At 35.7% G+C, this 13,639-nt stretch overlaps 1 protein-coding gene across 1 annotated transcript; it reads right to left on the bottom strand.

Annotated features, from left to right (window-relative positions):
• Window positions 1-6,473: 6,473 nt before the first annotated feature.
• LOC128228058 (autophagy-related protein 13-like) lies at window positions 6,474-13,500 on the bottom strand. The gene is made up of 5 exons (XM_052939103.1): window positions 13,123-13,500; window positions 10,915-11,471; window positions 10,258-10,452; window positions 9,311-9,620; window positions 6,474-8,499 (listed from the first exon to the last, which is right to left on the bottom strand). Exons 1-5 carry the CDS (start codon window positions 13,270-13,272, stop codon window positions 8,254-8,256), a joined length of 1,458 nt encoding a protein of 485 aa, XP_052795063.1. The 5' UTR covers window positions 13,273-13,500; the 3' UTR covers window positions 6,474-8,253.
• Between the last annotated feature and the right edge of the window lie 139 nt (window positions 13,501-13,639).

Here is a 13,639-nt window from a genome sequence, read left to right as displayed (position 1 = left end):
CCTTTGGACATGTTTCCCTACAAAGCTGCATGGGTCTGCCATTACCAAAAATCATAAAAAGAATCTTGGGTATTTTTTTATTTGGACTGAATAGTGCATGTTCATATCCAAAATTTAAGGTATTTAAAATATAACTCGATGCAGTCTAGTGAGCCCACAAAATCTCTTAATGTAAGACCTACTCAAATGAACTGCCTTTCGGCATTTGCGTTTATCAAACGATGAACGCAACATCTATGGATATGTTCAGATCACAATTCATCGCATACCAATATGCATGAAAATTGTTGATCTTGTTATTGTTTATATTGTGTCAGCAGGTTCCGTAAAATATAAATCAACATTTAAGAAAGTGGTAATTTATAATATTTGAAATGTATTGTTGCCATAAGTGTTTCATTTTTACATTTAAAAGTGATTTCAAGTGGTTGATATTTTCCCGCGTTATTGTGATATCATATGAAAAAATGTTTTTGGTTACAGTCGGGTCGTTCAATTTACAGAATGGGTAAGAAAGGATTAGTGAAAGGTTTTCTTAAATGAAATAAAGTACTTTTTTTAACAATTCTTGAATGAAATAATGAACTATTGGTGTAAACATAAGGAATGAAATGCGGGGTTGATGTCATTATAAGGGATATGAAAGCTCTTGGGCTGGTCAAAGTATGCATGGAGTCCTTCAGACTCCAAACACTTTGACCAGCCCAATTGCGTTCATACCCCGATAATGACATAAACTCAGCAATTCATTTCTTAATTAATTACAAAATGAGGCAAATTTTCACTCACTCCACTAAAATTGTATCAATAGCTTCGTTAAATTGCTGCTGATAGCTGTGATGGTTAAAGGTTTTTTTTCCTTCAAAAGCTTACCTCATGAAAAAGCACAGTTTTTGCACAGAAGCTGCGTTTTTTCAACAAAGATTCAGACGAGATTGGTTTAAACAAATAGGTACATAAAGAGTAATATAATCTAACCAAACAAGTTGCAAATCCTGACAAATTGTATTTGACCAATCAAAAAGTAGTTTCAATGAGATAATCATGTCCCTTTGGCGCGTCACTCATCATACATAAATCTGGGGTTTGAAGGAATTTGTCATCCCGGGTGCTTCAAGGTACCGACAATTACATTTGCTAGAAAAGCTAAGATTGAATAGCAAGGTATGGTAGGTGGCGAACGAGTGGACCCGGTTGTTATTGAGATGTACAATATAAATGATTTTCAACTAGTTAAAGCTTGGTACTATCAGTTGCCCTTTCAAAATATTGACCACAACATTTGTTTGAAAAGCTGGGCTTTGACAAGGTATGGTAGGTGGCGAACGAGTGGACCCGGTTGTTGTTGAGATGTACAATATAAATGATTTTTCAACTAGTTAAAGCTTGGTACTATCAGTTGTCCTTTCAAAATATTGACCACAACATTTGTTTGAAAAGCTGGGCTTTGACAAGGTATGATAGGTGGCGAACGAGTGGACCAGGTTGTTGTTGAGATGTACAATATAAATTCATACATGTGATAACGTCCCGGACGTCCGGGATTGTCCCGGAAATCGTATCTCTGTCACGGAGTCACGGAGGGTGCATGTTTGTCCCGGAAAGTCATAAAAAAAAAAACGAAAAAAAAATAATCTCGGAATCGGAATCGATTATCTTAATTTTACCAATGTAAGTCAGCTATTTTGCCTGTCCGGGACACTGGTCGTAAAACACAGGACATGTTGACACTAATCCGTTAATTGGTACGTGTGTCGTCGAGGTCATCGTCAATCACCCGATAATTGATCTATCGGCCTATTGTTGTGCTTAACGAGTGGGGGAGGGTTCTTGTATACAAATTCATTGTTTTCTTATGGATTTGTTTGGTCTTATGAATGATAGCTTTTAATTGATGAATTGATATTTTTCACACATTTTACCAACAAACGAGCATGAAGGTAAGTTCAAAGAAAGTGACAAAATGAGTAAAAAAAACAAAATTAAAACACGGAAAACATCCCATATTCCTTTCAAATTTCAAAGTCGATACGTCGTTATACTTTTAACAACTTATGCGTCCATAAGGAATTTTAGTGTTTTGACCTTTTTTCCGAACTATCGTGTGTATTTTTACGCCGAAATAAAACTGACGATATGGGGTTTACAGGTGATTATATAGAGTGCTTTAATCACGTGACCATGGTAAGTCACGTGATCGCTTTATACAGCCGATTGTTGACACGTCTCTATCAAAATTATATGCATCTCCAAACGGAAAAAAGCTCATCGACTGGAAAATCTTCTTTATCGTCTGAAAAATATTGTGTGTCATAAATTGCAAACGTTTTAAATGTGATGAAAAAATAAATATTTTGTAACGCATGTTCTCAAAAGCGCGGGAAAACAGGTGCCCGTATAGTTTATTTCCTGTTTTGATGAAACCGAAAGTAGACTGCATATCCTCCTGGTTAGCACTTCATTTAAAGCCTGGGAAAATATCTGGTGGTTTTATTTTTTCAAGAAAATACAGAAAAAAAAACAACCATGTCAAGTAAAAAATACGTCTTGGCAGTCAAAATAGGTACATTTTCCCGACGTTAAAAACGACTAAAATAGCCCCAGATATGCTATAGAATGCACCACAGACGTTCCCCAATTTATTAAATTATTTTTCAACTAGTTAAAGCTTGGTACTATTAGTTGCCTTTTCAAAATATTGACCACAACATTTGTTTGGAAAGCTGGGCTTTGACAAGGTATGGTAGGTGGCGAACGAGAAAAACAGGTTGGCAGTAATTTATCAAACCTCATTTTATGTATGTACATATGGAGAAAGCTCAGGTATCTGATTAGTCATCTAAATTGTTAAGAGTCACACTTGTAAGTAAAGTTAAAACTATATACTTGACCGATCCAGTTGTTATAAATAAGATATTAATTTAGATCTTGCAGTTGTTCATACTGTATGTCTACAAGTATCAACAAGTAAGCCCTGGGGCAGTGATTACGAACAGTCTCAAGTCTGTGTTCAGATTCAAGACTCATTATTGCAGAACTTCCTTTCACTGTAATTTTCCTTTTATCAGAGCATTGATAATAAAATTTGCTGAAACATATTGATATTTGAATATTTTACTACGGTAATTTTTTCCTATTTTTTTGTAAAAAAAATGAAATACATATGAATTTTTATTCCTTTATCAAAATGCTTTTCGGAGTGTAGACTTGGACTTGAGACTGTTCGTAATCATGGCCCCAGGGCTGGTATTCATAAAGCATTTTAAGTCATTTCCTAACTTAAAAAGTCACTTTCTTAATGGTCATATGATCCAAAACTTAATAACTTCTGAAAAACAATTTTATTAACCTTTATTAATTGAATACAGTTCTTTTAATCTGACTATGACTATTTTAAAAAATCAACTTATTAGTTAACACTTAAAATGCTTTCATATAAATGGCCCCTATCTGCAGCTCGCTGGTTGTGCTCATACAAGAATGTGGAAGCCACACCAAGAAAGCCCAGTATTCCAGTTTGAATGAGACAAGGTGCAGAGTTAAACTTCGTAGATTTGAAGCTCCATGGTATGCTGATGTTTGCAGGAGTGGGTTGATTCAAACGTCAACTAATACAAAGAATTGATGAAGGATATCAGTTTGTAGATTGGTGAATTTTTAAATTAGTTATAATCATTGCATGCCATGAATTACTAAAGCAATCATTGTCAACTAAAAGCAAGAACTTAATAAGTGGACGCTGTACTGCTTAACATAGACGTCCTCAGCCGAGTGCCAATCTATCACTGGGTGTTTTGCCCCTTAATTCGGTACACCCACTAGATGGCGGGGCAGGTAGAGGTGATCCGTCACTACCTCGTCTATGTTGGCTTCCAAGTCGGTTCACTGCGTCGTAGCCAGTGCCAACTGGACACCCTCTCTGCAGCTCTCTCAAGAGCATGGACAGCAGTCTTTCTGACTCGTCCCTTGAAGCCCACAGCTCCCAGCATTTTCCACACTGACTGTGATGGAAAGCCTCTACATCCAACATCCACTGGGAAGAGCCACATCTTCCAACCCCTTTCTCTACATGTGTCTTGGTATTTTCCCTTCTTCAGTTTGTATGCCTCTTCACATCTCTTCCCTGGGTTTTGTTAGCATCACCAATACAACCAGCTTTGGAGACCTGGACCAAAGTACTATGTCTGGCCGGAGGGTGGTATGGGCCACATCCTCTGGAAACTTTTTCCCAAGGTCTACCAACATAACCCATTTTTGCGATCCTTATAAGATGCCGATACACGTTTTTGTTGTCTATTTCTATTCCCCTTGTCTTACAAAGCTGATTAACTGGGGGCCTGTCTGTTTCAAGGGTCTCTTTTTCCTTCTCTCATTTTCTAAGACGATTGCCATCTCTCTTAGAACCTGGTCATGCCGTCAGGTATACCGCCCTTGTGCCAAAGCTGTTGGGCAAGAAGATAGTATATGCTGCAGCGATCCAAAATTCTCACACAGCGAGCAGGAAGGGTCTTCTGATTACTTCCACTGCTTCAAATTGGTTGGAGTGGGTAACATGTCATACATCGATTGGAGAAGAAAACTCAGTTGAAGTTGCTCATACCTCCACAGCTCCTGCCATGTGATTTTCCTCTTAGGTAATCTCCAATTCCCCTGGGGTCCAAGTTGTACTGCCTTTGCTGACCGTGCCTCCTCTTCTGCTCTCAGAACTTCTCCCTGAACCATAGTTCTCTTCTCAATGTTATCAGAGTTCTCCCATTGCTGCTTCCTACTGATTCCCAAACCTTCTCTACCCTTGTTTGTAGTGCCTACAATGTCCTGGTGTTTGAGACTGCTTTCATCCTGTTCTAGAGCCTGGCTCACTGACCATTTCCTTCCCGTTTTAACTTCTATTCCTGCTCCACTAATCTTACCATCACTTGAGTCTCTGAATGTTAGTAGCAGACGTGTTTTAGTGACCTTGTACTCCTCGACGAGGGAGCTTATGGGCATCTGCAGCTTTCTTGACTTGCCATAGAGTCCGATATTGGTAAAGGAAGGCGGAAGTCCAAGCCACCTTCTCAGATGCTTGCTAATTGCCTGCTCCAATTTTTCAACTGTGCTGATGGGGATTTCGTTGACCATTAATGGCCAGATGAGTCTAGGCAAAAGACCATGCTGTAAGATCCATGCCTTGACATATAAATAGAAGTAAATATTGAGTTCTTGCATTTAGGTGATGAATTGATTATGAAGTTAAATTGAAGAGATACCCTTCAAACAAGAGGGCCAAAATGGCCCTATATTGCTCAAATGATTGTTGAGGGCCAAGATGGCCCTCTTTTGTTCAAATGATTGGAGAAAGGTTTCTAATGTTGATCAGACAACATACTGGACACCAGCCACTCGTTTGCCAGGCATATATAAACATGAAAAATATGTATTTGTTTAAAAAGTTACAAAGGACCATAACTCTTACAGCACATGCAACCAGAGCTTGGCATGGAACCACATTTTGTGAAGGTATCTGAGAGGACCAGCCAAGGAACATTCCTATGAAGTTTGGTTGAAATTGTCCCAGTGGTTTAGGAGAAGTTGTTTGAAGGAAAATATTGACAACAGATGAATGAAAAACAATCACCATATCACAATATCGCCCTATTACAATAGCTCCATAAACCAAAAAAGGGAAGAAAACAATCATTATACACTATATCAAAGACAAATCTGTTATTCTGTTTTATTATTGTTAAATGGCGATGATCACAATAACAAGTTCACAACCCAACTGGTATGTGGGAATAGCAATTCAACTCTACTTTGACCTGGACCAATAAACATACTCCCAGATACATGTCGACACATATAACACAGTTCACAAAAAGCACATACATGTACATAAAATGCAATAACATGCTTGTATATCACAAAGTTTAGTCTACATTACATTAAATGTTACACTACATTTAATGTTTTAAAAGGGGCTAGATACCAGATGGTCCCAAAATCGGCAAATACAATAATTCGACAAGACAAGCCTAGAATTGTCAATACGAGTTAGTACGAGGCCGTTAATACATCTTTTCATATTATTGAAAGAATATTTTATGGCTATCTCAGCTCAGTTAACCCATTTTGAAATAGCATATAATGGTTTCCCAGTTAATAGTATGTATATTTAGCATATGAAAGTCATGTGGTTAGTACAGATAAAAATACCCACGCTATCATTAAATTAGTTCGGATTTATGTGGTAGACAGACCCAGTCAATTTTGAACTGGAAAAAATACCCAAAAACTGCAAAATACATGTGTCCTAGGCAATTTGATACATATCAATTAGTAACTAAGATTTGATGCATATAAATTAATAAGTTTTCTTTTTTGCTTGCACATGTATCATCTGGTGTCTAGTCCCTTTAAGCTTTCACAGAAAGCTATAACCTAATATGAATCATGTTTATGTTAGAAATCACTGCTGGTATCTTTTTTGAGAGGTCATAAGAAAGTAAGACTTGAAGTATGACCCCTTTAGCAAGAGGTTAATACCTGTACCACCTTGCCTGTTCAGAAAATTAATGAAAATGTATTTTTGGTAGAAAAATATTTTACAAATATACAGCTAACTTAAGAATCTGATTATCATTTCAACTTAACTTGTTATTACAATTATGACAAGAAAATCAATAAGGCCAAACAATTAAATGTTTGTTTCAGTAACCCGAAACTACTTAATAAAAGCCGCCGACCCTAGTATTTTTTATAAAAAAAAATACAAGTTCCCTCCCACATAAACACAATTTTGTTTAAACTTAAACTGTCATTATTATTGACAGACAATAAAGCTCTATAACAACAGAAAAGTATGAGTGATTTTGAAAGATAAAGCGTTTTTTTGCAAGAAAATGATCGTGATAAAGTATATTTGGAAAGAAAAATCCCTACCTTCCCTACTTAATAATTTTTGGGATGGAACCCTAAACAAACAATTATTTTTAGGCCAAATATTAATTTTCATATAACAAAAACTGATAAGAACTTGACTACCAAACAAATGAAATAAATCACAGATTTAAATTAGAGCTATCACAGTTGTGATGAATATCCCCAGACACAGGAATGGCTCCATAGAAACAAACATAGACTTTGAAACTTACTTGTACATTCAGTGAACATGATGGCTGTGTAGGTGGAATTGTTAAACTTGCCACTAAAACATCATTGACAAAATGTGCCCAATTATCTTCTTTTTCGGAATATTTATTAAAAATACTTTTGAACCCCAAAAAACTTCATTTGACAGAAATTATGTAATCGCAGTGTTCAACTTGACAAATCAGAATAATTTAATAAACATTTGTGCCTAGACACTGAGCTGATAGCTCAAAAAATATAAATACAGTTTAAGGAAAGCCAAGCAACAATTGTCATAACTTGTGATAATTTTCAAACAAAATGCAATTGCCAATCCTACACCTGGAATTAGCCACCCTCTCACAGCCAAGGTTCAGGCAGTTCATACATTGCCTTTTTTTCTCGAATTGGAATCTGTGAGGTCCCAAAAATATTAAATAGCTCTATACAAATAAACCTACACAAGTGGGTGCTTTATTTCATAGGATTTACACCAGTAAACATTTTATTTATATCGATCTACATTTGATTAAAAAACAAAGGTAAATCACAACTGTTTTTCATGTGGACTGGCAAAAAACACGTACCTTTCATTAATAGAAAAAATACATTTAAAGCATCGAAACTTAACGAAAGATTTTACAAAGTTGACTAGAGATTGCTTCAATAAATATTCACTTTAAAAAGTTTTAGAACTATATTGTTTTTCAAAATCAGCATATTTAACAATAATGGAATACAAAACTTGGAATATTAAGAGTATTTGCAATGGTTAATCCTCTACTGATGTAAGCATCAATTACATTCCTAACTTACAGACCTGTCCATAATACTTCAAATACCACTTCAGGGGTATTCATCACCTACAGTGACAGCCCTTGTAAGACAAAGTGAAGTGTAACGAAATTGCAGGTGCGCAATTTCCCCATGATGACCAACATTTGTATAAAGTTTCATGAGTGTAGGTGCAAATTTATTTCACAGAGTGATCACTGAAAATTACATCGTGAAAAAAGTGCTTTCTGTGATCCCTCGGTGAAATAAATTCAGATCATACACAGAAACTCAACAAATATTCCCTATATATTTCTTGAAGAAAACTCGAGATCAGACTAAAGTCTTCAATGAAGCAGTCCCATCTTTCTATTCCTGTTTGGTTTCAAAGCCCATAGAGGTCGTTTCACCAAACGTATCATCCGTCAGTTCTGACACAAACTTGTCAAAGTCCTTCATGTGAACTTCAAATGTGTCGATCTGATTGGTTAATTGTTCCAGAGTCTCGGGTATTATATGTTCCTCCTCGCTTAATGTGAGTGCCGGGGCACTTTGACAGTCTCTGTAAAACTTCCCAAGATCACTGTTAGCATCTGCGCCCGCAAATGGCGTTTTCTTAAAAAGATAAAGTAAGAATGTTTACAGTTCATTGCTCCGAATGTTTTGACAACTTTTTTTATTTTTTGTCTTGGAACGAGCCAATTTTTGCAAAAATGCATGGAAACCAGTTATAAAATAGTGCTGCCAAAAAATTAGATCGCATGTTTTTATATTTGAGTTCAAAAATTGATATTTTATACATTTTTCTTAAATCGTTAGTAACGGTTTAAGCCATGAAACTTTAATTTTCGAACAGAAATATGAAAATCTGCGGTCTGATCTTTCGTCAGCAATCTTTTTTCATTGGTTTGCAGATATTTACGCCAAAACTTGCTCTTTCCAAGACAAAAAAATAAAAATGTTGTAAAAACGGTAAATCTGTGAGAGTGCAGCTTTAAGCCAATAAGGGTATTACATATGTGAACATTTAAATTTACCTGCTACAAGTATTGTGTATTGGCAAGTCTTTATTAATTTTGTCAACAACTTTAATGACTGACTGATACCACAATGTATATATTTTGATTATTCACTAGTATTTTGTAAATAATTTTTAATCTTTGCTTGCTCCAAGACCTTTAAACCTAGCATACATTAACAATTTAAAGCCCACAGTGTTCTGCCATTAACACTCAACCTATTAAATTAAATTAAAATTTGAATTTTATTTTAAATTACTATAAAATCATAATATTAAAAACAACATAATTATATTGTTAACATACGTGTTAGGGAATACAAACTGTATTTAATTTCATTTTGGAGCCTTTTTTCACAATAAAAACAACTTAGATTTTGGATCTGAGCATAACAGCTTGCTACTCACCAACTCGACCATGACGAAGTCATCAGGCACAGAGTGCAGACTGCATGTACTCGTCTTACTCTCACTGAGTGCAGACTCGCTTGTCGTGTCAGCCCGCGAACTGTCTGTCTTTGTACTTGAAGTGCCCTTGGAACTATCAAGGGCTTTGCCATCCACCTTATCTGTTTTATCTCCCCTCTCGTTGTTCACCTGTTGAAGCAAGGACAGGAACGGGACATCGTCTGATGACTCTGCCTGTTTGTCCACTGCAATTCTGGCGAACGCCCCGACTCTGTGACAGTCTTGGTATGTTGACTGCTTCTCTGGTGCACTGATATATATACAAACAGTAATTCTTTTCTGCCATATATTTTACAACTGTATAAGCATGTATTTTGAAACAGTCACACATTTGTCATAATTTACTATGTTTACCAATTAATATGTTTTTATTAAACAATTTCTGATATGCTTTTTCATTATATACGCATCATAAATCCATACGCAATACATATCGCAAAATATGGTATTCCATATTTCACTTTTTACCATATTACCAAGTTAATCAACTCTCGTGGATTTTTGCAGATTTTTATTCTTTTTATATTTAGTCGAATACAACCTCCCGGATCAAAACGCAGTACTAATAACCCTATTGTATCACTTGTGATCCATTATACCTTTATGCTTATATGTATGTGACTACGTTTCTTTATGATATTTCTGTTTCTATGAACTTCATTGGTTTTGCCGCTTAATTACATGCCATTTTTGAGCGTTTTTTGTTGAATCGAAATCCCTACCCATGGAAAAAATAAACTGTGCACTTAAATAAAATATCAAAGGGCCAAAAGTTCAAAACTCTGTGAAAAAAAGTTATTATTTTATGGTGGTGATGTCTAACATTTAGTATATATATACATTTAAAGAGAAGAACTTTGAAATCAGACACTAAAATGAGGCATTACCTCTGAGTCCTGAAGTCGAGAAATGTATCAGCTGGGGGTGAAGTGGGCTTGATTTGTATTTTTATTGGCTGTGACTGGTGATGGGGGGCGGGGCTCTCCAACGACCTTGGGGCATCACAAGGACTGGTGGAGAAGGTGGTTGTGCAGGATTCCTCACTGTGGCCCCCACCTGTATCCGAGTCACTCGTACTGGAACTGTTTGAAGAGTAAAATGTTTTTTTTCTCAAAATCACTTAAAAAATATTTCAACTTTTTAATTTCTACTGTTTTATACAGCAGTTCCACTCCAAACAAGAGGCCAACGAGGGCCTTTACTCTACTGGCTTGATTTAATGGTATTTTTTTTTTTAACAAAACCATGTTTTTCTGCTTAATATTTGTAACAAAGGGCATAACAGAGAGTAACACTACAATAATACACAATTCTCTGTACAAGTTGTCACCCTTAGTGTATATAGTTTTGCTAGGGCTACACCATTTCAAGGGCCATAATCCAGTCATGTATTGGTGCAGAGCTTTTTTTGCAGATAAAACAGGTCTGACTATCAGACTAAATCCCAATGCCAAAAATACAATATTATTTATGCAAATAGCCCCTAACCTTCAGTAGTTGAATGCACAGGGCTAAAGAGTGGTAAAATTCATTACTGTACATACCTTTTGTAGCCTAATGCACAGGGTTTAGGAGTTGTAGTACGCACTGGACTACATTCTTGTTTAAAATGGTCATCTTTCACTTCAAACAGAGTGTCTTTGCTTGTATTTTGAGGTGAAATTAACAATTTGGTTCTGTAATAAAGGTTAATGCTGATAGTGCCATAAGGTGTTGGCACTGCACCAACTTTAGATTTCTGATGATCATCTCCAAGTATGAAGAAATGTGGTTCACCAAGATAGATTCTGTAGCAAATTACATAGTCACTACTAGATTGTCTTCGAGATAGCTTGTAGGCTGGTGTAACCCTTGTGACGTTTAGAAGAGACTTCAATGCAATACCCATACGGTAGTAGCCAGTTTGGGACATCTTAGCGCCAGCGTCTGACAGGTTGGCATCCAGAGAAATGTGCCAGATTTCCAGAACCATTGTGTCACCCTCTGCTGTTCGTAGGGAGATTTCAACGATGACTGTTTGGCCGAGTGTGGATGTCTGATTAGACAACACTTTCTTTGCCTCATTCTGAACATCGTTGTTGTCAGTAATTGCTAGATTGAACTGAAATAGATAACAAGCAATTTTTAAAGTAATAGCAAATTGATATGAAAATAAATTCAAATGTTTCTTTAATATGCCAGCCACTTGCCAAACGAAACAGGACCTTCAATATGCCCTTTTTACAGCCAAATTTCGACGATTTTTCATCACAAATGTTACTGATTTGACTTAATTATTTTTTAATTTCTTATAGCCTTCCTAACAAAACGGGCCCCCTACTTTCAAGTAAATTGGGAGCCAATTTTCTTGTCTTATAAGCGTGGAAATATGGTAAACATATACATGTTTTGTTATTAGTTAACTAACCATTTGCATTGAGCAACATTAAAGTTACTGAATTTTTTACACGTTCACATTGCTTTTTGTAATATCAATATTGGATTTCTAAAACATAATAAATATCAAAGGAGCTACTTTTGGGATTATGGATAACAGAGTTATATATATATATATATATAGTAATACAAACTGTAAAAATAATTTTGTTGTAAATGTTCTTTACAATGCACATGGGTTGATCATATTTGCTGACCTTGGGAAGCTGGTACATTGTAGTGATAACCTTGACCACTGCTTACTCATCATTTGTCCAAATTACCAAACTGCATGGGATTACATCAACTAGCTTAATTATTTCAGATATGATGAAAGAAGTTGACACAAGTTTCAAAGTCACAGCTGTCGTGATTGAACAGTGGGTGAACAAAAAAGGATGCTTGTCTCTTTTTTGTCTTGTCAATCTGCCTGTAACAGGTATGCATGTTAAATGTCTTGTCTGAAATTTTAGTGTGTTGTGGCCCATGGCACAAAATATTTTCATGTCAGTCATCTTTTAGTCAGTGTAATAGATATTAATACTCTTCATTATGATTGTACAAGAGAATGGGTGAGAAACCATATTTTCGAGTTAAGTATAAGAGTGACCTTATTGCACACATATACTGTCTTATGTTTTTTTTTTTATTGTTCTTGCTTTGCAGTAGATAATGGCAAATCATTACTGATTTCCTCATCTTACTTGTCCTACAGTTTAATGTACACATTCTTTGGTTAGTCTTTGGTTACCATGTCAAACACATGGTATCCATTATATTTGTTGGCAATCATGTATATATTCTGTATGTCCTTTGGGTAGTCTAAAATTATAGACGTGTTATACGGGATTCTTCCAATCCCTAACGTCTAAACGGGTTTGTGCAAAAAACGGGGGTGTTTTGAAAAATATTGAAATTGTATTAAGTGAAGTATTTTATGGTTTAAATTGATCATTTATATTCATATTTTACCATGTGAGTGAAAAGGTATTTTGCGCAAAACAAGCATTTAATGCATTAAAACACATTATTTACCTTTCCAATAAAAAGAAAGTTGACTGACACAGACAATTATGCCAAGCGGAACAACTCGACCCAATCGTAATAACTCGGCCACCTCCGACAAGCTTCAGGATAGACCTCTTAAATACAATCGTAACAACTGGGAAGCAAAGCCTTGAAATGTACCCACAATCTCTACAATCACATACATGTATGAGCTTGAAATCCACTGTCACCCTTTAAAACACCTCAAACAGTATCACAATTTTCAGCAATTCCAGTATTGAGGGGTATTCTGATAATTCTGTGTACAGCACATATTTTGGCAAACTTACCCAATCAGCTCCAGAAGAAAATGGCTTTGAGCGGCTTTTGATTTTCTCACCAAGGCGTGACTGAACAATGATTTGAACACTTTTATAAATAAAAAACTTAGTGAATTTGTCAAAGTCCTTTTTATCCTGAAAACTTGTTTTGGATGTCATGATGATCTTTGTTTACAACTGACCTGTCAGAATCTAGGTCACATTTGTTTACTTTTAGAACATGACAACATTGCGCAAATCTGTTGAACACTGTTTGCCAAATATCAAATGTTTGGGTCAACTTTTACTTATAAATTTGGACTTGCTCCAATTATGTGTAACATATATAGCCAGGCGAGAAAAATACAGCCCTCAAACATATTTTTTATTCTCCCGGAAGTGCGTTGATTTTCATGTGGTGTAAGTAATAGTAAGGCTCGTTCAACAAATTGTATGCCCTAGTGTGCAGTTATATTTCATGATTTATATTTAATATATATTTGTTTGTTAGAAAAACAAATTCAGTATAAATAATCTGGGTGTATGT

This window comes from Mya arenaria, chromosome 3 (genome assembly GCF_026914265.1).
Source record: "Mya arenaria isolate MELC-2E11 chromosome 3, ASM2691426v1".
Classification (NCBI taxonomy): Eukaryota; Metazoa; Mollusca; class Bivalvia; order Myida; family Myidae; genus Mya; species Mya arenaria.
The sequence above is the reverse complement of the archived record's forward strand: the minus strand, read 5'-3'. Positions and strand labels throughout refer to the sequence as shown.